Source organism: Hemitrygon akajei, chromosome 27 (genome assembly GCF_048418815.1).
Source record: "Hemitrygon akajei chromosome 27, sHemAka1.3, whole genome shotgun sequence".
Taxonomy (NCBI): Eukaryota; Metazoa; Chordata; class Chondrichthyes; order Myliobatiformes; family Dasyatidae; genus Hemitrygon; species Hemitrygon akajei.
The window spans coordinates 29,627,576-29,651,959 of record NC_133150.1 but is presented as its reverse complement, the minus strand read 5'-3'; the positions used below and the strand labels follow the sequence as shown (position 1 = coordinate 29,651,959).

At 42.0% G+C, this 24,384-nt stretch overlaps 1 protein-coding gene across 2 annotated transcripts; it reads left to right on the top strand.

Moving 5' to 3' along the window:
* Positions 1-7,246: 7,246 nt before the first annotated feature.
* On the top strand, positions 7,247-22,553 carry LOC140717213 (protein FAM72A). 2 transcript variants are annotated; one of them, XM_073030532.1, is made up of 5 exons: positions 7,247-7,356; positions 8,366-8,541; positions 15,855-15,932; positions 19,532-19,656; positions 21,695-22,553. In XM_073030532.1, the coding sequence occupies exons 2-5, from the start codon at positions 8,396-8,398 to the stop codon at positions 21,781-21,783; spliced, it is 438 nt and encodes a 145-aa protein (XP_072886633.1). In that variant the 5' UTR covers positions 7,247-7,356; positions 8,366-8,395; the 3' UTR covers positions 21,784-22,553. The 2 variants fall into 2 exon arrangements, with proteins under 2 accessions (XP_072886633.1, XP_072886632.1); XM_073030531.1 differs by having other exon boundaries at positions 7,260-7,434; positions 8,369-8,541.
* Positions 22,554-24,384: the final 1,831 nt, after the last annotated feature.

The window sequence follows — 24,384 nt, the reverse complement described above, 5'->3', positions numbered from 1 at the left end:
GAAACACAGCTGTGGGAGTCACCGTTAACACTCCAAATAACACAGCATTAACGTATCACGTTTCTGGCTGCATGGTGGTACAAACTGACATTGATCAAAGTACTCGTGTTACCATGGAGTTTCAGGTCAAGTCTATTCATTTCTTTGCTAATAGCAAGCTAACAGTTGATTGATTTTCAGCATGAGCAGATTGTTGTTTTGAGGAAAGAGATGGATGCCATATTTGATATTTGAAGTTGGCAGGATTCTAGAGGCTATAATGAAATGTGTAAACTGGGTGACAGCAGTCCCAAGCCTATAAGACACCCAGCGGCACTGTTTGGTTTGAAAATCTTCTCTTTCCTCACAGGCCTCTCTAGGGCCTCTAAAAGATGACAGGAAACTCTGACTGCTTTAATATGAATGAATCATATGAACACTAAGGATGACGTTCCTGTTACAAGAACCTGAATACTGAAGGAATACACACAAAATGCTGGAAGAATTCTGCAAGCCAGGCAGCATCTATGGAAAAAGAGTACTTTTTTCCATAGTTACTGCCTGGCCTACTGAGTTCCTCAAGCATTTTGTGTGTATTGCTTAGATTTCCAGCATCCCTTGTTTGTGACTGAATACTGTAGGAGTGGGATCTGTAATTTATGAAGAGCTCCAGGTTCTGAAAGGGAATCCAAGGAATCTGTTACAGCCTGAACTTCAGGGAGGCTGCAATGCTGGAAAATATACACTCTCTTTAATTTTAGCAGAAAGGCCACATCTTCATGAGTATAAAGAAGTGTAGCAATACCAATAGTGCTACAATATAACATTGTAAAGAATTTCCAAGTTCTGAAATAGCTATTGGAGCCAGTAGTAGGCTTAAAGGTGATGAGGTTATGTTCTAGAGACAATAAAGAGGCAGAGGCATTCTCTCAACTGGAGAGTAATGTTGGAAATTACTGACTTTTACCTGCATTGTTAAAAGAGCATTACACAAGGATTGAGGTCATCAGATGCATGACTCGCACCAGAACTACATCACAAGTATGTGTGTGTGTTTAAGAAAGTGCTGGGTTAAATTCCTGAATATGGTCCATTTTGCATTTAATTCCAGGAAATGTTGTCAATTGCCAAAAAGTAACAAAGCACAATAAAAGCAACTTACATTGTGAACCTAATAACCTGCAGTGAAAACCTATAAAACTAGATCTACTCACTTCCTTACATGGACACTTGTATCTTCTGGATATTATGACCACAAGTTCAGCTTTTCAGTTACATCCAATCCAAATATGAAGTGAAGAGAAACAAGAAACATTTGTAATGTATGCCACAGAACAAGAATCCTGAACAAAAGAAAGCAGATCCACCTTCTTTTGACCTTCATACCAATCAGTCCTTCGCTCTTACAAATAGGAGGAATCACTGCTGACTAATGTTGCATTAGATCAGCCATAGCAACCCCTTACTTATAACAGATTTTTGGTTTCAACAGAGAGAAGCAAATCACATCTTTGCCCTTCAAACCCTCTGCAGCTTCTGTAAAACTCAAGTACTGATTTTAATGGAATGCTCATCTGAATATACTTAACCTATTAGAATATGTGAACAATCATAGCTATTCTTTAGGTGGTAATGTGCAAGGTATAATGGCATATGATACCTTATGTTGTATCACACAACCATGTGCTTTGTAACTCAAGAGCAGCTTCTATCCCACCATTATCATACTCTTAGCTGGACCAGTCATATGCAAGAAAATGAACTCTTTATCTCTCAATCTCTCATTTGACCTCATAGTGGCCCTTGCACTTTACTTGTCCAGCTACACAGCATTTTCTCTGTAGATGCAACAACACTATTTCGCTGAGCACCTTGGCCCCATTTGCCAACAGCGGAACTTGCCGGTGGCCAAACATTTTAATTCCGATTCCCACTCCCACATGTATTCCCTGGAGTTCAGGAGAGTGAGGGGGGAGCTCTGAGAAACATTCTGAATGTTAAAAGGCCTGAACAGATTAGATATGGCAAAGTTATTTCCCATGGTAGGGGATTCTGGGACAAGAGGACACAACTTCAGGATTGAAGGATGTCCATTTAGAACAGAGAAGTGGAGAAATTACTTTAGTCAGAGGAAGGTAAATCTGTGGAATTTGTTGCCACAAGCAGCTCAGGAGGCCAAGTCATTGGGTGTATTTAAGGCAGAGATAGATAGGTTCTTGATTAGCCAGGGCAACAAAGGGTATGGGGAGAAGGCAGGGGAGTGGGGATGACTGGAAGAATTCAGTCCATGAATGAATGGTAGAGCAGACTCAATGGGCCAAATGGCCTGCTTCTGCTCCTATATCTTATGGTCTTATGTGTCAGGACACTGGAGCAGGGATCCAATTGTAGACCCGGTACCATGCACACAGTGATATTAATTGAGTAACAAATCCCAAGGTGCAAACAAAGTCAGCGTCAGAGTTCAGGCAGAGATCAAAACATCCAGAGAAAAACAAAAACCAGAATCCGGAAGCAGGCAGAGTCAATATTCAGATGGACAGAGTACAGATATGAATGCTAGAAAGACTCAGGAAAATTCACTGGCACAATCTGGCAACAAACAGGTGAAAACACAGGACTGAAATACACTGAGCAATAAACAGAGCAGCAGGTGATAGGTGGAGCACAATGAGACAGAAATGGCAGCAAAACAGGTAATAATGAGAAACAGATGAGAGACGGAGTACTCAGTGATACAGGGGCCGGAGTAGAGCAGGAGCGGGGACAGGAGCACATGGCAATACAAAACCACAGACTGACAGCTAGCCGGAAAGACACAGAAAGACAAAATTCAACTGGAGGTACTGACATTATGTCAGTCCATGGCCTCCTCTTATGCCAAGATGAGGCCACCTTCAGGGAGGAGGAGCAACACCTTGTATTCTGTCCGGGTGGCCTCCAATGTGATGGCATGAATATTGATTTCTCCTTTAGGTAAAAAAATTCCCTCCCCGCCCCTCTTCTTCTACCCCCTCCCCCCCACTTGGGCCTGTTACCTCATCTCACCTGCCTATCATTGTCCCTTCCTCCTTCCCTTTCTCCTATGGTCCACTCTCCTCTCTAGCTCTTTACCTTTGCTACCCACCTGGCTATCCTCCTATCACCTTCCAGCTATCCTCCTTCCCCTCCCCAACCCTTTTTTATTCTGGCATCTTCCCCCTTCCTTTCCAGTACTGAAGAAGTTTCTATTTCCGAAACGTTGACTTCTTTTGTTGCTACCTGACCTGCTGAGTTCCTCCAGCATTTTCTAGGTATTGCTTTGGATTTCCAACACCTACAGACTCTCGCCTGTCCATGAACACTATTCTGCATTTGTTTTTCTTTTTATTTGTTTCACTTACACCTGTCTGGATAAAACCATAAGCTATAGAACAGAATTAGGCCATTTGGCCCATCAAGTCTGCCCTGCCATTTCATCACGGCTGATCCATTTCTCCTCTCAGCCCCAATCTCTTGCCTTCTCACCATATGTCCTGACCAAGCAACCAAGAAACTATCAATCTCTTCTTCCGTCGCCTACGTCTCCGAGCCTACTACTTTAACAAGGATTCCCCTCCCCCTATTGATGACCCCTTCTCCCATCTTCAACCCTCCTCCTGGACACTCCCACTGGGCTTTCTACCTGCACTCGATCTGTTCATCTCCAACTGTGACATCAACCGTCTCAACTTCACCACTCCTCTCTCCTGTTCCAACCTCACTCCCTCTGAATGCACTGCCCTCCACTCTCTCTGCACTAATCCTAACCCCACCATCAAACAAAGGTGGTGCCGTAGTAGTCTAGCGGACGGACCTCTACCTCACTGAGGCCAAACGGCAGCTCTCTGACACCTCCTCTTACTTACCCCTGGAACAGGACCCCACCAAAAAACATCAAACCATTGTCTCCCGTACCATCACTGCCCTTATCAACTCCGGAGACCTTCCATTCTCAGCCAAAAAACTCATAATTCCCACACCCCACACTGCTCGGTTTTACCTCCTCCCCAAGATCCACAAGCCTGTCTGTCCAGGTAGGCCTATAGTTTCGGCCTGCTCCTGCCCGACCGAATTTGTATCTGCCTACCTGGACTCCATTTTGTCACCCATAATTCAGTCCCTCCCTACCTACATCCGGGATACATCCCATGCCCTCCACCTCTTCAATAACTTCCAGTTCCCCAGTCCTGACTGCTTCATTTTCACCATGGATGTCCAATCCTTATACACTTCCATTCCCCATCAAGAGGGCCTCAAAGCCCTCTGCTACTTTCTTGACAATAGACCTCACCAGTTCCCCAACACCACCACACTCCTCCGGTTGGCGGAACTGGTAATCACACTTAATAGCTTCTCTTTCAGCTCTTCCCACTTTCTTCAGACCATGGGTGTAGCTATGGGCACTCACATGGGCCCCAGCTATGCCTGCCTCTTCGTGGGTTATGTGGAACAGTCTATGCTCCAAATCTATACTGGTACTGCTCCCAAACTTTTCCTTCGCTACATTGACGACTACATTGTTGCTGCTTCCTGCACCCATGCTGAGCTCGTCAATTTCATCAACTTTGCCTCTAACTTTCACCCAGCCCTCAAATTCACTTGGTCCATCTCGGACACTTCTCTCCCCTTTCTCGATCTCTCGGTCTCCATCTCTGGAGACAGACTGTCCACTGACTAACATCTTCTATAAACCCACTGACTCCCATAACTACCTTGATTATACCTCTTCCCACCCTGCCAAATGTAAAAATGCTATTCCCTATTCCCAGTTCCTCCGTCTCTGCCGCATCTGCTCCTAGGATGAGGCTTTCCATTCCAGGACATCCCAAATGTCCTCTTTCTTTAAGAATCATGGTTTCCCTTCTGCCGTCATCAATGATGCCCTCACCCGCATCTCCTCCATTTCTCGCATTTTGGCCCTCACCCCATCCTCCCGTCACCACAACAGGGACAGGGTTCCCCTTATCCTCACCTACCACCCCACCAGCCTCCGGATCCAGCATATTATCCTCCACAACTTCCACCACCTTCAACAGGACCTCACCACTAAGCACATCTTTCCCTCTCTACCCCTCCCTGCTTTTTGCAGGAATCATTCCCTCCGCGACTCCCTGGTCCACATGTCTGTCCCCACAGATCTCCCACCTGGTACTTATCCCTGCAAGCATAAGTGCTACACCTGTCCCTACACCTTCTCTCTTACCACCATTCAGGGCCCCAAACAGTCCTTCCAGGTGAGGCAACACTTCACTTGTGAGTCTGTTGGGGTAATCTATTGCATCACCCGGTGCTCCCGGTGCGGCCTCCTGTACATCGGTGAGACCCATGGCAGATTGGGGGACCGCTTCATCAAGCTCCTCCGCTCCATCCGCCATAACAGACAGGATCTCCCAGTTGCCACCCACTTCAACTCTGCTTCACATTCCCATTCGGATATGTCCATACATGGCCTCCTCTACTGCCATGATGAGGCCAGACTCAGGTTGGAGGAGCAACACCTCATATACAGTCTGGGTAGTCTCCAGGCCCTTGGTATGAACATCGAATTCTCCAACTTCCGGTAATTCCCTCCCTCTCTCTGCCCCCATCCCACATTCACGCTGCCTATCACATCTCTCATGATTCCACCTTCTTCTACTACCCATAGTGCTTTGCCCTTACATTCCTTCTTCATCTCTCCTGCCTATCCCCTCGCTGCTTCCCCTCCCCACCCCTTGATCTTTCCTCTGATTGGTTTTTCACCTGGTACCTTCCACCCTCCCCCCACCTTCTTTATAAGGCCCCTGCCCCCTCCTTTTTCAGTCCTGACAAAAGGTCCCGGCCAGAAACGTTGACTGCTCGTTTCAATGGATGCTGCCTGACCTGCTGAGTTCATCCAGCTTTTGTATGTGTTGATTTGACCACAGCATCTGCAGTGTGCTTTGTGTTAACTATCGATCTCTGCCTTAAATAGATATAAAGACTTGGCTTCCACAGCTGCCTGTGGTGAAGAAATCCACTAATTTACCACTCTTTGGCTAAAGAAATTCCTCCTCATCTCTGTTCTAAAACGATGCCCCTCTATTCTGAGGCTGTGTCCTCTGGTCTTAGACTCTCCCACCTCAAGAAACATCCTCTCCACATCCACTCTTATCAAGGCCTTTCACCATTTGATAGGTTTCAATGAGGTCACCCCTCATTCTTCTGAATTCTAGTGAATACAGGCTGAGAGCCATCAAACGTTCATCGTATGACAAGCCATTTAATCCTGGAATCATTTTTGTGGGCCTCCTTTGAAACCTCTCCAGTTTCAGCACATCCTTTCTCAGATAAGGGGCCATAAAATGCTCTCAAATACACCAGGTGAGCCTTCACCAGATGACTCGCAAACAAAAGCTTTTCACTCGAGATTGGTACACACAGCAATAATAAACCAGAGATACTATTTCATTGTTGCAAACTGCTCTCATTTTTCTCCTCTGGACACGTCGATTGTAACCAACAAGCCTCCGTTGCCTGTCCTCAGCTGGCATCAAGGCCAAAAAATATCATTTAACCTAGTCTTGGTCTTATCACAGGCTTCCTCTTTGTTCTTTCCAACTTAAATCATGCTGACTTCCAACTTTTCATGGTTATGACTAAATGTGTTCAAACCAAAACATTCAGGTGTGCCTCTTTTTCCACACCTGCTGCCCAAGGTACAGAGTATTTTCCAGCTTTCCCCAAGAATTTCAGACCTCATATGTATTACTTGGTGAAAGAACCTTTTGGGAGAGAAGATATGAAATGACAGAAATATTTGCCATACAGATTGGGAATTCATTCACCATTGATTCTGCAGCAGGCAATCATTTATTTCAACCTTTGCTCTTGTTGTTTTCAATTATTCAGCTCTTTAAATTTACACGAAAGTAAAATTAACAGAGAATAATTTTAAAATGATAGTTTTCAGCCTGGAAATCCAGCAGAATTATTACAGTGACACGCACTGCACATATAACAGTTTCCACAACGCCCCTGCCGGAGGCAGATGCACAATTTTCACACCGGACCGTTTAATCGGATGTTGTCTAGGCAACGGCTCTCTATTTAACGAGAGAGAGAAAAAAAAACAGAGCACTGTATTTAAATCATCCGCCTGAACCAATCGCACCTCAAGCGTAGTGCAACCAATAGGAAACGGGCTGCGGAATTTGAATGTTCTAGTGTCAACTGTCAAGGTGAGTGGGCGGAGCCCAGGAGGCAGCACGCCGGTCAGCGACAGTGCCGGGCCGGCTCGGACACCCCGGGGTGGATCGAGGGTGCGACCACCGCAGACTGGGAGACCGGAGGGTGCAAACAGAGAAACCGAGGGCAGCAGCTTGAAAGGACCCCAGGGTACAGACTTGGAGAGACCCCCGGGGGGGGGTGCAGTCAAAAGAGATCGAGCTTGCAGACTCGGATACGGAGGAGCAGGTGCATAGGAATAGTTTGGGAGATGTTCCAGACAATCGAAGGTGCACGATTGCGGTGCATTTTTTTTTGGACGCAAACAATGCCCCGCAGAATGCACAAGGATAGCGTGAGAGAGGTGGATTTAGAAGTAGTTGTTGTGAGATAGAGACATGGGAAAGGTGCACACTAAACTGAATGGAAGAAATGGTAGTCCGGGGAATTAGATGTTATGTACCGAGAAATAAACCGCAGGAAAAAATAGGCACACATACAATCGCAGGACAGGCGGTGGATTCGGGAGGGAGGTGGGTTATAAAGTTATGGTCTTAAGGCATTTAAAAAAAATAAACGACATGATTCCTGAGAAACTGTGAAGTATCTTGCCCCGTGCTAATGCATGGAAGAGATAATATTCTAAGATATTCACCCAGAGAGACCGTTACGACTTAACAGGAAAGACATCTATCTACCTACAAAGATTATACTGGTGGGGGCAATGAGAGAAATAGAGAAAAACACTGAAGAGTGCAGGTTAGACACCGGATTTTAGACAACATCGCCGTGAACACAAGGCTGGAGGTAAAGGCTGTTCTTGCAGATCCCAGTTGGGAACATGAGGGCCAGAAAACAGCACGTGAGAACACTATGATTTAAAATATTGAATGGAGAAGTTTTAGTGTACAATTCCTCTGGAGCTATAAGGGAAGGTACCAGTGCTAACTTTATGCAAATCAAAGCAAAAGATTCTTGTTAGAGAACTTAGGCTGGGTGAACAGCCTCGAATACAGGAAATACAGGGTGTTTCAAAATTCGGTTTGTTCCAGAACGAACCGTATTAATCCTTCTGATTATATTCACATTGTGCAATGATAAAGAATATTAGTGATCAAGTTTAGTAACCTGTGGGAGAAAGGGGAGACAAATATTGAAAATATTTTGTTTTTTTTTAAAGTAGGTCCGATAATTATCAATCGAGACGGAGATGTCAACACTGCCTTTTAAAAACAAGCTTGTTACGTTGCTGTGTTGCAAATTCTGTGACAATATATTGTGTGCTCGAGGCATGAGGGCAGTCCTGCTCTCAGACACAGACGTAGAACTGTACTCGACTGATATTCCCCCCACAAGGTAAGGATCGGCGATGATTTTTGTTGTGTCATGTGATTTTCAGTCCTTGTATTCTAATTACTTTTGAATGAAAGTGATCTTCCTACCGCAGGGTGTAGATAAGAAATAGCTCAGAAACCTTTAAAGGTCAGCGAGATAAATACGTGTTAGTGGAAGGAAGTGATTATTCTGACAGTCGGGTGAAGTAGTGTCCGAGGAGACTTGTGCAGCAGAAATACAAACATAAACCAGTTGGGCCGAATGGCCTGTTAACCCTGCTCCAAACTCTGTAATACAGACAGACAGAGAGACATACTTTATTGATCCCGAGGGAAATTGGGTTTCCCCAATTCCCCAATAATGACACACTCTTTATGCTAAATAATTTGATCAGGAATTCACAGATTATACAAGGGGTCAGGCCCCGATGGTGTACCTGGTAGGGTTCTGAAAGCAAACCTGTAGGAATGTTCAAGGGCATCTCTCTCTGCTGCAGTTGGAAGTTCCCACCTGCTTCAAAGGGGCAACAATCATGCCAGTGCCCAAGAAAAGCAGGGTGAGCTGCCTCAACAACTATTACCCAGTGGCACTCTTATCTATTTTGATGAAGTGTTTTGGGAGGTTGCTCATGGTTAGAATCAACTCCTGCCTAAGCAAAAATCCCAACCATTTGTAATTTGCCTATCACCACAATGAATATGCAGTGGATGTAACCTCACTGGCCCTCCATTCGGCTGTGGATCCTCTAGACAATAGTAATACCAATGTCAGGCTGCTGTTTATTGATTTCAGCTCAGTGTTCAACACAATTATACCCTCTGCTCTAATCAACAAGCTCTGAAACCTGGGCCTCTGTACCTCCCTCTGCAACTGGATCCTTGACTTCCTCATCAGAAGATCACAGAATCAGAAATAACATAATCTTCTTGCTGACAGTCATCACTAGCGCACGTCAAGGATGAGTGCTTAGCCCACTGCTCTACTGTCTTCACATCCTCGACTGAGTGGCTCGGCACAGCTATTGTTGGCAGAATTTCAGATGGAGACGAGGAGCACAGGAGTGAGATAGATCAGCTGGTCGAATGATGTTGCAACAATTACCTTTCACTCAACGTCAGGAAGAGCAAGGAAATTATTGTAGAGCTCAGGTGGGGAAGTCGGGGGAACATACACCAGTCTTCATTGAGATCAGCTGTGGAAAGGATGAGCGGTTTCGAATTGCTGGGTGTCGACATCTCTGAAACTTAGTGATGTGATTAAACAGAATATTTACAAAGTTGTATTTCATTTGTTTGGGGAGACTTGGAATGTCACCAATGATATTGGCAGATTCTACAGACGTATTGTGGAGAGCATTCTACCTGGTTGCATCACCACCTGGTATGGAGGGGCCGCTGCACGGGATTGGAAAAAGCTGTAGAAAGTTAGAAACTCGCCAGCTTTATCCTGGGCTCTACCCTCCCCAGCATCAAGGACATCTTCAAAAGGTGATGCCTCAGAAAGGTGGCATCTATCATTATGGAGCTCCGTCATCCAGCACATGGCCCCTTCTCACTGCTCCTGTAAAGGAGGAAGTACGGGAGCCTGACGACACACACTCAATAATTCAGGAACAGCTTCTTCCCCTCCACCATCAGATTTCTGATTGAACACCACCTCACTACTTTTTAACTCTTTTTTTACACTACTTATTTAACTTACACACACACACACACACACACACACACACACACACACACACACACACACACACACACACACACACACACACACACACACACACACACACACACACACACACACACACACACACACAGATATATACTTATTGTAATTTATAGTATTTTTATTATTATGTATTGCAATATACTGTTGGTGCAAAACAACAAATTCCACAACATATGCCAGTGATATTAAACCTGATTCTGATCCTTTTCATTTTGTGTTAGATGTACCTCTCAGCTGGGTGGTAATTTATAAAGAAAAGGAATAATTGATACCCCTCTCCCCCCTCTCTCCCCTCCCCCGCCCACTCCTCTTCCCCTACCCTCCTAACCCCACATCTCGTTGATGTTACATTGAATCAGCAAGCTGTTAGTCTTTCACTCTCGTTTGTTGCAGGAGCAATATCTCTCTCCCTTGCCCGTGAGAGAGAGCCCATCTGAGATGTCGAAGTGTTGGGATGAACAGTAGTTTTTATATTGACTCTTGATCATGGTCTCTTTGAGGGTTTTGTTATTGCTTGCATGGTGGTGGGTGGGGGGGGGGAAGGTGGTTGATGCTTCTGGTGCAAGTGGGGAGGGGGAGAGGGCTGGTGTGTGTGTGTGTGTGTGTGTGTGTGTGTGTGTGTGTGTGTGTGTGTGTGTGTGTGTGTGTGTGTGTGTGTGTGTGTGTGTGTGTGTGTGTGTGTGTGTGTGTGTGTGTGTGTGTGGTACTCTAGGGTTCTAACGATTCTGTTATTCATTCTTGTTTTTTTCCTGTGGATGTCTGTGAAGAGTAAGAATTTCAGGTTGTATGCTATATACATTCTCTGATATTAAATTAAATAATATAAAATAATATAAAACCATTCAAGTATGTAACTACCACCAAGAAGGAGGAGAAGGGAACACCACCTCATGTGGATTCCCCTCCACACTATACACCATCCTGACTTGGATATTATAAACCTCCATCTTGGAACTCTCTCCTGGAAAACCTTTGCCAGAAGGACTGTAAGTTTAAGGAGGTGGTACACTATCTTCTCAATGGGGGAAAAAAGGAATGAGCAGTAAATGTTGTTCTTCCCAACAATATTCAGATCCTGAAAAATGAATTAATAAACACATGTAATTTTTTTTATAATCTATGCTTCCTCGCCTGCCTGTGCCCTCAAGTAACGGTGAAGGATGAACATGTAAAGAGTTTTACCATTGGTAATAACTGTTAGTCCAGAGGGGTGTTGGATTAATCAAATACTACTTTCATTTCTTTTAAAGAGTAGAGAGCTCCTATACATTTTATGAGTCAGAACTCCATGTTCACCCACCATTGTACTGCCCAGAATCTTCCTGGCTTTACAACAATGACAGGAACTTATACAAGGCCTTTTAAATATAGTTAAACAAGGTAAAAGATTTTCACTGAAACATGGAACACAATATGACACCCTTTCACACCTGGCACCTTAGTCAAGTCAAGTCACTTTTATTGTCATTTCGACCATAACTGCTGGTACAGTACATAGTAAAAATGAGACAACGTTTTTCAGGACCATGGTGTTACATGACACAGTACAAAAACTAGACTGAACTATGTAAAAAAAAAAAATAACACAGAGAAAGCTACATTAGGCTACAGACCTACACAGGACTGCATAAAGTGCACAAAAACAGTACCGACATTACAATAAATAATAAACAGGACAATAGGGCAAGGTGTCAGTCCAGGCTCTGGATATTGAGGAGTCTGATAGCTTGGGGGAAGAAACTGTTACATAGTCTGGTCGTGAGAGCCCGAATGCTTCGGAGCCTTTTCCCAGGCGGCAGGGGGAAGAAGAGATTGTATGAGGGGTGCATGGTCAAAAGGGTGGGAGAGAAATTGTTTCTCTCATTTGAGCTGCTGTTTTCTGTGTGACACCTGGGAGTATATTTTCTCATTTGTGAGTGCAGATGACTTTGAGAGATTTTGGAGATAAAATCGCTACAGTAAATGTTATTTTAAGTTCACCACTTGCCACAAGCGTGACTTCCCAGTGGCCAAACTTTTTAATTCCCATTCCTATTCCTGTTCTGACGTGTTGGCCCATGGCTTCCTCTTGTGCCAAGATGAGCCTTTCCTCAGTGAAGGAGCAACTCCTTGTATTCCATCTTGGCACCCTCCAACCTGATAGCGTGAATATCGATTTCTTCTTCCAGTAACCGAATTCCCCTCTATCCCCTCACTCTGAACTTCTACTTCTCTCCCGCCTATCACTTCCTCCTGGGTCCCCTCCTCCTTTCCTTTCCCCTATGGTCCACTTTCCTCTCCTATCAGATTCTTCCTTCTCCTGCTCTTTCCCCTCCCCCACTGTTTTATTCTGACATTTTCCTCCTTCCTTCTCAGTCCTGAAGAAGGGTTTCGACCTGAAACATCGACTGTTTATACATTTCCAGAAATGTTGCCTGACCTGCAAAGTTCCTCCAGCACTTTGTGTATGTTGATATGTTAAATGTAATTGCTGTATTGAACTAAACAAAGCATGATGCACAATATTTCACAAAATAAACTGAATATACTTTCTGAAATTACTGATCTATCCTTTTCTGAGATTATAAAAGTCCAGGTTAGAATGTGATCCTTTCGAATCAGGAGCAACAGAGATAAAGCTGGGAACTCAGCTGGTCAAGCAGTATCTCTGGTGGGAAATAAGCAGTCATTGTTTTGGGTTGGTACCCTTCATCTGGTTGGAAAGGTAGAATGATAGAAGGGTTGGAGCAGGAGCTAGCAGATGGTATGATAGGCAGACATCCAAGTGAGGAAGGGGGTTAGGCCTATGGAAGAGCAGGGAACAGGAAGAAAAGCTCAAAGGTGGTAGGTGGAAGTGCCTGAAGACGATGGAATCTGATGGGAGAGGGAAGATGGAGCATGGAATTAAGGGATGGAGCTCCTGAGGTGCAGAGGTTGGGTAGGAGTAGTGCAGTGGGAGAACCGGGGGGGGGGAGGGAACAAATGGAGAGGGTAGAGAACGCTGATGGAGCCTTGGTGGATCAATAGAGGGCTCCAGATGCCAACATCTACAGCTTCTTGTAGACTCTTGTTGAAACAGCCCGGTTCCACAGAATATAGAACATTGTGACCCAAGTTTAATGATCACTGGTTTCTCCTCAATACTACGACAAAGTCAAAAAATTCCAGGTGCTGTACATCTAGAGTTTTTTTTTAAAAAAGCAGAAAACATTAGAAACAGTCACAGGTTAGGAAAACCCTTTCTCAGAACTGGGAAAGAGGGAAAAACAAGTTGGTTTTGCACTGTGAAGTATATGGGGGAGGGAGGCTGGGTAGATGGGATAATGGAATATCTGTGACAGGTCAAAGCCAATGTTCACCTCACTGGTTATAGAAGTCCAATGGTCGATTGGTTGATTGAGGCAGATAGAGAGTTATGATATATATAATGTTGGAGATGCAAGGTTGTAGGACAGGCTGTGCTGATGGAGTGAATGAAAAACTAGTGGAAATTGCCAATTCAGATACAGAGAAAACGAGGTCCCTTATGTTATGACCTTAAATAATGAACCCAGAAGGCTGAAGTATGCCCATTTGGATGATGAGGGGCTGCTCCTTAAGTTTGTTTTGCACCTTGCTATGGGAACCCGCATAGGCCCAAGCTACACAGTCGTTCCATGGGATATGTGGAACAGTGGGTCCCTTCTCTCAACTTTTTGAGCATATCAATAACTGCATTAATGCAGCTCCCTATGACATACACAGAATTCAAGAATTTGATTACCTTTGTTTCCAATTTCTACCCTCCTGTCACCTTCACATCTCTGATACTACCCTTTCTAGATCTCTCTATCTCCAGCTATAACAATCTTACTATCTCCCACAGCCATCTTTCTTCCTCCCAGGCTTCTGTGAGGACTCCATTCTTTCCCCAGTCACTCTGCCCCTATTGTATTTGCTCCAGTGATGAGAGTCTTCACACAGGTGACTGAAATGCTTTCCTACTTATTGGCCATTTCTGCTGTCAGTCATCCACCTGTGATACTGGTTCAGTTTTATTTTGTCTCCATTAGCAGTACCTGTTCACAGCCCTGCATTTTTTTTGTAGCATTTTATGTTTTGTTTGTCTTATTGCTTTTCCATTAACCCAGACATCCCTCCTCTCCTGGAAATTCCGGGAGTCTCCCACATATTGATAGCGGCTCCCTGACACCCGCAAATTATATACAATATCCTGGAAATCAATTTCTTTGAGAGGGAGAGGAAGAGGAAGAGTGAGAGGGAGCATCCTGATTGGTCTCTCTTTGTGCTAAGTAGACCTATCAGTCTTCTCTGTGGGCGGGCTTTACAGTCGACCTCTCTCTCTCTCTTTCATTGTCCATCAGTTCAGTTTAGTGTCCTGCTGCGCCATGGCAGAGTGTTCCAAAAAAAGAAAATATAAAACATACTTCACCCTAGACTACACTAAAGTGTACTCCTGCCTAATAGGGGTCAAAAATAATGACAGTGTTGCTCACTGCAACAGTGACTTTTCTATTGCCCATGGTGGGTTAAATGACTGTAAAAGACATGTTGAGGTGAGTTTAACAGGAGTCATTCATTCATTAGCATAGCTAACGTTATTTAAACTAGCTGGCTGGCTGCTAAGGAGCTACTCTATTGATGTCCTACGTGATGAGGCCAAACTCCCTGTAAACTTGCTTAAAGTTGTAATAGAATAAAAAAAAGACTCATGATAACGTAATATAAGTACATATTTTAATGTCACATTTTCTGCATATACCCAACTTGGTTTAACAGATTAGACAAAATCACACTAAACAAAGTATTATGTACACCCTTGGAGGTCGACCGGGGTGGGGGGTGGGATATGGGGTTGCAGGGAGCGGGGGTGCTACCTCCCTGAAATGAGTTTCTGCAGGGTGGGATGTCTGCGTTAACCCAATAACTAGAGGATATGTTTAGTTACTTCAAAATGTCCTTCAAAATATATTTTCGTGGTAACTCTGAATTCACCTTGTCACATTCATCCCTTCAAACCATTATCACACATCCATTCCACCTCTGTAACTTTAAGCAAACAGTTGTTTTCTCTTCCCTAGTTCAGAAGAAGGATGTTAGTCTTGAAACTTTAAACCTGTTTCTCTTTCCACACAAACTTTCTGACCTGCTCTGACATATTCCGTTTTATCAAGGTATTGTGTATATTTCGATGCAGAATTTCCACATAGGGTGTTTGTACTATTGCCAAAATAATGACTCTTAGTTTTTCCTTCTCTTCTCACTGGATGTGCTTCCATTTACATCTGAAATCTTTGGCTTCTATCCAAACCAGCTATTCTTTGTATAAGCCTCAAACTGGTTGCTGTTTTTTTTTAACTTAAGGCTACTAAGTTTGAGCTGGTTACACCTATTGTCAACTCAGAAGAAAATATGTTCACATCTACTGTTGCTTGTTGATTGATAATCTTGTGAACAGTCAGTAAGGATACTTGTACTGTTATTCTGGCTGATACAATTTAAATACTTCAAAGCTGATAACCGCAGCATTGCACACTGATGGAATGGACTATAGACATGTTGGACATGTCCCACTGAGTGATAGGCATTGCAGCTGTTACTTCATGCTGACTTGTTCTAAATTATAGGGCCGTGGACTTTGTTGGAAATTGCTACTCCACAGAAAGCTGCAAGTGTAAAATAAAGGATATTGCATGTTTAAAATGGTAAGTCTGTTCTCATCTGTAATTTGATGTTTTAAATGAATGGCCATGGAGGAATGAATGTCTAGATTCTGCTTTTGTCTTGTGACAAGAATAACTAAATTGCTTGATCCCTAACTGCAGTAACTGCAGTTATTCTTCTAGGCTTATTAAGGCACATAAAAATAGGAGAGGGCCTTTTGGATTCTAGAAATTGTTGTGACATTTCAATTAGATCATAGCTGATCCACATTTTAAATCTATTTATTCAGTTTTGGTTCCATTACCCCTAATTCTCTAACATAAAAATATTCTATTAATTTTATCTTCTCCAACTTTTATTAATGTTCTCTAGGTGCCAGCTAAACCAGTGGAAGTACTTTTGACCTCAGCCAGAACACCAAAGATTACCACAGATAACTTTTCATAACTTTGTAAAAATCTGAAGGAGCTCATTCAGCCCACTGAGTCTATGCTATCTCTATAATGGTCCCATTAATTCCATTTGCCCACTTTCTTTGCTGTAAGTGATCTGCTCGCACATACCAATTAACAATCCCTGATTCTCCCATTCTCACAATTAAGCTATCAAACAGCATATCTTTAGGATGCAGAAGGGAACAAGAACACCGAGGAGAAGCCCACATGGTCACAGGGAGAATGTCCAGATTCTGTACAATCAAAAACCTGAAATGAACTTTAGTTGCTGGAACAGGGAGACAGCAACACTACGTGCAGCAGCTGTGTATTACTCCATGCCACCTGCAAACCCTTACGTTAATGTCTCAGTAGTACTTTTGCACTATATTGAATTTCACTCACTGCTTCTTGCTTACTTACTGCCTGTTATGCCGCCGATATTTAGGGCAGCAATGAAGGTACTTTATTTCTGGCAGTGTTTGGACTTCCTTCATCATGTCAGTAGCTTCCTCTCGGTTTTCACTGCTGTCAGTCATGCAAGTCCTGGGTGGAGACTCAGGAATACCGTCGCACTCAGATGTAGAAGGATTCTTCATTGCTGTTCCAATAACAATTTTGTTTTACCACTTGGGGTTGTTAGCCCTGAGCTGAACCTCTGAAACTGGAGGACTGGTGGACCATACTTACTCTGGCCTCTACCCTTTGACCTGTTTGTCATGGGTGACCCCACCAGGAGCCAACGCATAAAGCTCTGACTCTTGCCAACGTAGCTCTCCGGGTCATTGTGGCATACAAGCCTCCAAACCGCAACAAAGTTGTGGTCCTCTTGGAGGATTTACTGCTTCAACAAGCTTAAAATATTGAAGCACCACTAGAAGAAAGAAGAGCAGAAACTTTCTGTTTTCAACCATGTTAATTCATTTAATATTTACATGATTTTGCCAGGAGAAAAAAGGATTAACTTGCAAAAACACTGAGATATGAGGCTTTATAAATACTACAAGGATACAAAAGATAAGAATTAATTCCATGCAAATCACTGACAAGATTTCCTTAGAGTATTGTTTTCTTTTGGTACTCCATCTTGAGGACCATCAAATGCATTTGTTTGTTTGGCTTGTATTACAACTACCAAACTGATTTCATTCAGTTGCTTCCTGGCTCATTCATTGTAAAGTAATTTTATTTTTTGTAGTGTATGGTACAGTATGTACGTCCAGTTGACTTCATCTGTGGATTGTAAAAAAAATGCATTTCTTAAACTCTTGCTTCTTGATTGATGAATATGTTGCTTGCAACTTCATAAGTAATCTATGAACGTAGAAATTAGTTTTGTTAATAATCCACTTAATATGTTTACTGCTTGTATAGCTTTAATCCAAGTAAGGAAATTATAGCAATTCCCTTTCAAGCTGAAAGTAGGGAGAAGTGAATGGTAAGTTTGTGCTTGGGTGCATATATCATAATTAAATTGACTTTAAAAATGAAAAAGAGATATTCTCATCATCATTAAACATTTCTGCAGTAAATTATTTTGAATTGCAATGACCTGTATAAACAAATGTCATTGATTTTGTTCATTTTTAGGTCCTACCAGACCAAAAGTAATTTAAATATTTTAAACCCAACTATGAATCTTGTTGATCCATTAGTGAAATTGCTTGCAATTATGCTTTCACAGCCCCACAGTCACTGAAGCCTTTGTGTTTTAATCAACTGTAGATTCAGATTTGTCCAACATTCTGCCTGTTTCATAATTCCATCTATCACTCAACGACACTTGTCCTCACTAATTCAAATTGACATACTGACCCACAACGTGTTGTATTTATCTTCCTTGCTTTCTCTCGATTCTGCTGTTGTATCACTTCATTCTCTCCTTACTACTTTCCTTAAACTTCCATCCTTCAGTTTTCTAATAGAAACCATTTGTGCTCCTGACCTGTCCCTTTCACTCACTGGAATGCATAATAAAATGGTGACAGAGTTTTCAGGAGCATGATCTCACTCGAGAAATGTTGCTGCATCTCTGCACTGCTCCAGCTCATCCTCTGCTTCATGTTTACTGTGTGCCCCCTCCCCCAAGCCATCTACTGACGTTTACCCCATTGAGGATTCTGCACAGAGGTGAATACAAGATCTAATTTTTCGACAGAAATTAATGTGTACATTTTAATTTTTTTTAATGATTCCTAACTAGGTGTTTGATTTTTCTGATGATGGCTCCCCCCCCCCACGCTCTCAGAATGCATTTTGTCATCCACGTGCAAAGGCAGTCTATTTACCTATAGAAAGTGACAGAACATACTTTTATACAGTTAGTAACAAGGGCTATCAAGCACAACTTGAGCAGCTAATGGTTAAAGCTTTTTCTTACTTATACATATCACTGCTTTTAACAATTGGGTCACTAGTTCCTGAGGATTTACGCGCAGTAGCCACTTCATTATGTATACCCCGTACCTAATAAAATGGCCACAGTCTATGTTTGTGGTCCTCTACTGCTGTAGCCCATCCACTTCAAAGTTCGACACGTTATGCATTCTCTCTACACACAATGTTCTTCTACACACCACTGTTGTTATATGTGGTTGTTTGAGTTCCTGACCCCTTCCTCTCAGCTTGAACTAGTCTGGCCACTTTCCTCTGACCTCGCTCACTAGTAAGGTGTTTTTGCCTACAGAACTGCCAATCACTGGATGTTTTTTGCTTTTCACACTACTCTCTGTAAACTCTAGAGACAGTTGTGTCTGAAAGTCCCAGGAGATCAGCAGATTCTGAGATACTAAAACTACCCTATCTAATGCCAGCAATCACTCCATGGTCAAAGTCACTCGGTACATTTCTTTCCCATTGGGATATTTGGTCTGACCAACAAATGAACCTCTTGACCATGTCTGCATGCTTTTTTTTCATTGAGTTGCTGGCATATGATTGATTAATTAGATATTTGCATTAATGAGCAGGTGTACAGCTTTACCTAATAAAGTGGCCCCTGAATTCTACTTTTCCTTTGTGTGTGCTTTAATAATCTTATTGTGTGTGCTGCTTCAAATATATAACGAATTTACGCTATGCATTGATTTCATTTGTTACTGTACAAAAAGTTCACGACAAAGCTTTCTGTGAAAGCAAACAGGCAGAGTTCTTTGCACGCCTCTGAAACACATCTTGCATGATCATCATGTTCTTCTTAATTTCAGTGGCAATGCTGTTGGCTACCATGTGGTTGTCCCATGCAAACCCTGTTTGCTTTCCTGTAACAATGGGCATTTCTGGATGTTTCACAGCCAGGTGATCTACGCTGTTAATAGACTGGATTCCTCTGGTAAGTGCATTGTCAGGCTGAGTCTGGAAAACAGCAGAACAGTTCCTCCATTGTCCAGACTGCTGGTTTTGTATTTGTGCAGGGAACTAATAGCCTAGTTATTATCTATCGGATCACAAAATAATGTTGTCTGTTGATCAGGAACTCAAATATTGTTGCAGAGAGTTAAATTTTTGCACACTGAATTTTTACTTGCTTTCCTGGTAATCTCGAAGAGCCATCTGTTTTGCTTCTACTGGTATAACATCAGATTACCAAGACTTTCACGAGCCCTTACCTTCTGCTTATTTACAGTAATAGAAAAGCTGAATGCTGTCAAAGCATCTGCAAGGTTTGTAATTCTTTTTCTGAGTAATGGGCTTCCCGCAGTCTGCGAAGAACTCCCAATTTCAGGCTTTCCAGTGTAAGATAAACTGCATACGGCTGGGGAGACTCCTTTCCGTTTCTGTTATATTATTGATTAGTCTATCACGAGTGGAGAAAATAGAATAAATCACACAGCACAAGACTAGTAAAAGGTGACTTAAATTGAATACCTGCTGAATATCAAGTGTTTAGTCTGTGGTTTGTGCTGTCGGTGCTTTGAACTGGGAGAGCAGCAACAAAAATAATACAAAGAGATAAAGTTCAGCAATGGTTCCCAATTCTAGTTACTAACTAGAGCCTTCTACTTGAAAGTTCCTTTGAAGATGCCTGTTATTCAGATGATGAGCCTTTTATATAATACCTTCCGCTATTAATTTGTCTGTCAACACTCACTGTTCCTGGATGCCAAGTGGTTGATAGTACCCGTGAAATAATAATCCAGCGTGAATTAACATTGTTAGTCAAGGGTGGAGGGAAGTGTGGTTTTAGAAGTTCAAAAGGTTTTATGTGCAATTAAGGCATTCAATTATATGATCAGAGGCAAAGTTGTAGAGGCGACTCAGTAAAGCAGAGCAAATACTTTTTAATTTGATGTGTGAGAAACCATGAATGTACTGTATATTTACTGCCTGTTACCCCGCTGGCGTTTAGGTAGCAATGAAGGTCCTCCTTCTCTGGTGGTGTTCAGGCCTTCCTTCATTGTGTCCTCTTGGTTATCATGACTGTCAGTCATGCAAATCCCGAGTGGAGACACAGGAATACTGTTGCACTCAGATGTACAAGGGTTCTTCATTGCTGTTTCTTTAACAGTTTTGTTTTACCCACTCAGAGTTGCTAGCCCTGAGCTGAATCCCCAAACCTGGAGGACCGGTGGACCACCATTAGTCTGCCCTCTACCCTTTGACCTGTTTGTCATGGGTGACCCTACCAGGAGCAAAAGCATAAAGCCCTGACTCCAGCCAACATAGCTCTCCGGGTTATTGAGGCATGCAAGCCCCTAAGCTATGACGAGGTTGTGGTCCTCTTGGAGATGAATCTACAAATTAACAACTAAATTTGGTGCCGACTGAAAAGGAGCATCAAGTATCTTTGGAGGAAAAGGAAATGGGTTAAATCCTACGTATGCTTTAAAAGCATTTTACTGAAATCTGACAAAATCCAGGTGGTTTCAATGCAGTAGCATTTGGATCTTGGTTTGGAGTACCCATTTATTTTAACTACCTCTTCACAATATTTCGGCTCCTTGCCAATGTGCCTGCTAGTCCAGAATTCTTCTTAATTTCAATATTTAAAACAAATGCTTAATTAAATTAATGCTTATTCATCTTTCTTGACCATTTTTAATTAATTGGTGTAATCAGAGTGTGGGGGAGGGCGGGGGGAATGGTGGGGAAATGACTATGCATTACAAAGATATGAGAGTGGAAGGAACTGATGTTTGAGCCCTGGAAAATGCAGAGCAGATCAAAGAGAAGTAGAACATGGAGAGTGATTGGTGATGGAGATGTGGGTCTGGTTGAGATATTAATGAGAAATAAGGAAATAAAATACTTGAAGCTGAGTTACAAATGCTCTCATCTTTTAAGATAACTTTCTTTTAGCTTTGTATGTGGGATAAGTATTGAAGAGAAAGTTAATGCAAATACTAACAGTACAAGTTATTTAATTTCAGGTGTTGATTTTCTTCTATGGGGGAACTTGCCGGATACAGAGGATGAAGAGAATGAATCTGATCTATTTGAAGAGGAATGTATCAGATAATGGAATGGACTAATCAAGATAACAGTATTTCAATTTTGTTGCTTGGCTAACATTTTTTTAAAAGTACTTTGACGTTATTTCAAAGGTCACAAGTGCTTTGAATTAACCGTAATGGTTAACTGCAGTTTATGTAGCAGAGCAAGCTTGTTTGAAATTGTTTTATCCAGGGAAGGACGTGGCCGTATATACCCTGATGAACAACAAGTGCATACCAATCTTATGAGGTGAGCAGTAGCCAGGTTTGGACCTTTGCAAGTTTCCAAACGTTTGTTAGGAATGCTGGCATAGTGTTATGCTTTTGATTGAAGGCTAGCTTTGGTTGGACCCATCGTTGGACAGGCTTTGCACAGAAAATATAAGATTTCACAGGAACATGAAGAGCCAGTGAAGAAGTTGTTACACCCTTTATGGTTGCTGGAATTGGAAATTACCCTGCTGGTTCTCCAGTTTACATCCTTCAATTATATTTTTCACTCTAATGTGATGGCTATTTTTACACTCCCAAGTCTGAGATGGAAAAATTATTTTGGCTGGGATAATAAAGAGGAAATAGTTTATTTTGAGAGCTATTTATTCAGAGGAACTTTACCAGATTCAAGATGGAATTGGGCATATCTGTTGTCATTACCTCAGCACTGTGAGGAACGGACCCCATTTGGAATAATGACCATCCTATACCTCCACAATTTTGGAATGGTAATCAAATTTTCAATTAAGTAAACAAATGTGTATGGTGGGATGATGGATTTATGGCTAAATAATATATCTACAAAAATATATCTACAAAAATAATATATCTACAAAAATTGAAATGAAGTGTAACCTCATTCCTGATGGTGGCCATTTTCAGGTGATTTTCCGGCTTTTAAAGCCAATTTAGGCATTAAGTCTAACTTGAAATATATATTATTGTAAATACTGTAAATATTCAACAGACAGGGCAATATCTTATGGGGAGAGGGAAATGGTTAATGTTTCCTTCGATTGGATGTCCAGTAATCTATTTTAGAATGGAATAAAAAATGCTAACTTACCATGAACGGACAATAGGGACACCATTTATGCACTGGAGATGCAATAGGAAACTCTTTTCTATTTTACCAAAGATTAGCATCTGTCTTGAGCTTTCAGACGGTTACTAGATTATTTTTGCAGCAGCTACTGGTATTTTAACTGTACTGGGATGATGCTGACAAAGTTGAATGAAGGAAGACTTAGTTACACACGCAGTATTAAATCCTATTATTTTTCCAAATAATGGACGAAGTCCATTGTGCACATGACACAAATACAAATATTAAGATTATGTGATACTATTTACTATTTTTGTATATTAATCTGTAATGTAATTAGCCACATATGGCTCACACTCAATGTATCATGAAGTATTAATGACAACAAGGCTAATGAATCTCTGAACTACAAAGAGTAACTGAAACGTTTTCTGAAAGTCATTTTTCTTTATTTGCACAAAAGAAAAGGTTGTCTGCTTGGCGTGTGTCCCTTATTTACATGGCTTATGGCGAAATCGCCACTCAGCACTCTGTCTCCAGACTCAGAAGAAAATATGATCAGTTGTCAAAGATATGGGTACCTGGTCCTTGTGGAGTTGTCCTTCACTAAGGGCTAAATTATTTCATTTGCTGCACTATTGAATGATATTTGTATGAAAAACCCAATATACTCATGCTATGAGTATGGGAAAGGAATATTTGATTTGTTTGAAACCGTAAAAGTTACAACAATTTGTACAAAGATCTATCAAACAGTTATTTCATATTTACAGTGTGTCTGAATAGTTTTGTCAAATTAATTTTCTTTAATTCTTACTTTGCTTCATAATTTACCACAAGCAATGTGTTCAAGTTCTCACCATCCTTGGGTTTTGCGATAATAAGTGGATTTGGCTAACTTCAGCTCTTAGGAGGGTGTCTATGCATGTCTAAACTACTTCTGTCCTTTCAATCACAAGTAGATCAGAGGAGCAAAACTTAGATAACTTGTTGAATGTTCACAAAGGCCAAAGGGCCTTTTAGCTTAAATTACATTTGGAAAATCTGGTGTAAATTAAAAGCTGAATGCTTTTTTTTTAATTGATATCCATTCAATAGGCTAATTTTTGATTCCCTGATTTGTGATAAACTAGCTCATTTGTAGATATGTTCCTAATGTTCATTGCAAAAATGTTGGGTTGGAATATCGGCTATGACCCTACTCCTGTTTGCTAGTTTGCAAGTATGCACATGTAAATTGTGTACAAGTACACTGAGGTCCCATCTATTCCTGCTCCATATCCTCTCAGTTCTTGTAGTAAGCAACCTGTCTGGACATGCTCCTAAATTATGACAGAATGATTTACTATGGACTTGGAACGAAACTGAGTTTATTTGATAGCTCCACAAGGACAGGGGAAAAATGGTACACACAGAAACTCCTCAACGCAGAGATCAGTACAGGTACTTGCCAAATATGTAATTCCTCGCTTCTACGGAGCAAATATTATAGTGTTATCATTTTCTCAGAAGGGATCCAGCATCTGAAAGGGATTGTAATGCACAGATTAATTACTTACAGTGGCACCCTCTCTTTCTTTTAATAAAT

Bases quoted from the DNA above. Each gene is read 5' to 3' on its own strand.
- LOC140717213 (XM_073030532.1), top strand. From the start codon at position 8,396: ATGTCAACACTGCCTTTTAAAAACAAGCTTGTTACGTTGCTGTGTTGC. The intron at 8,542-15,854 runs GTAAGGATCGGC...TCTAAATTATAG, and splicing joins ACTGATATTCCCCCCACAAG to GGCCGTGGACTTTGTTGGAA. The intron at 19,657-21,694 runs GTAAGTGCATTG...ATTTAATTTCAG, and splicing joins TAATAGACTGGATTCCTCTG to GTGTTGATTTTCTTCTATGG.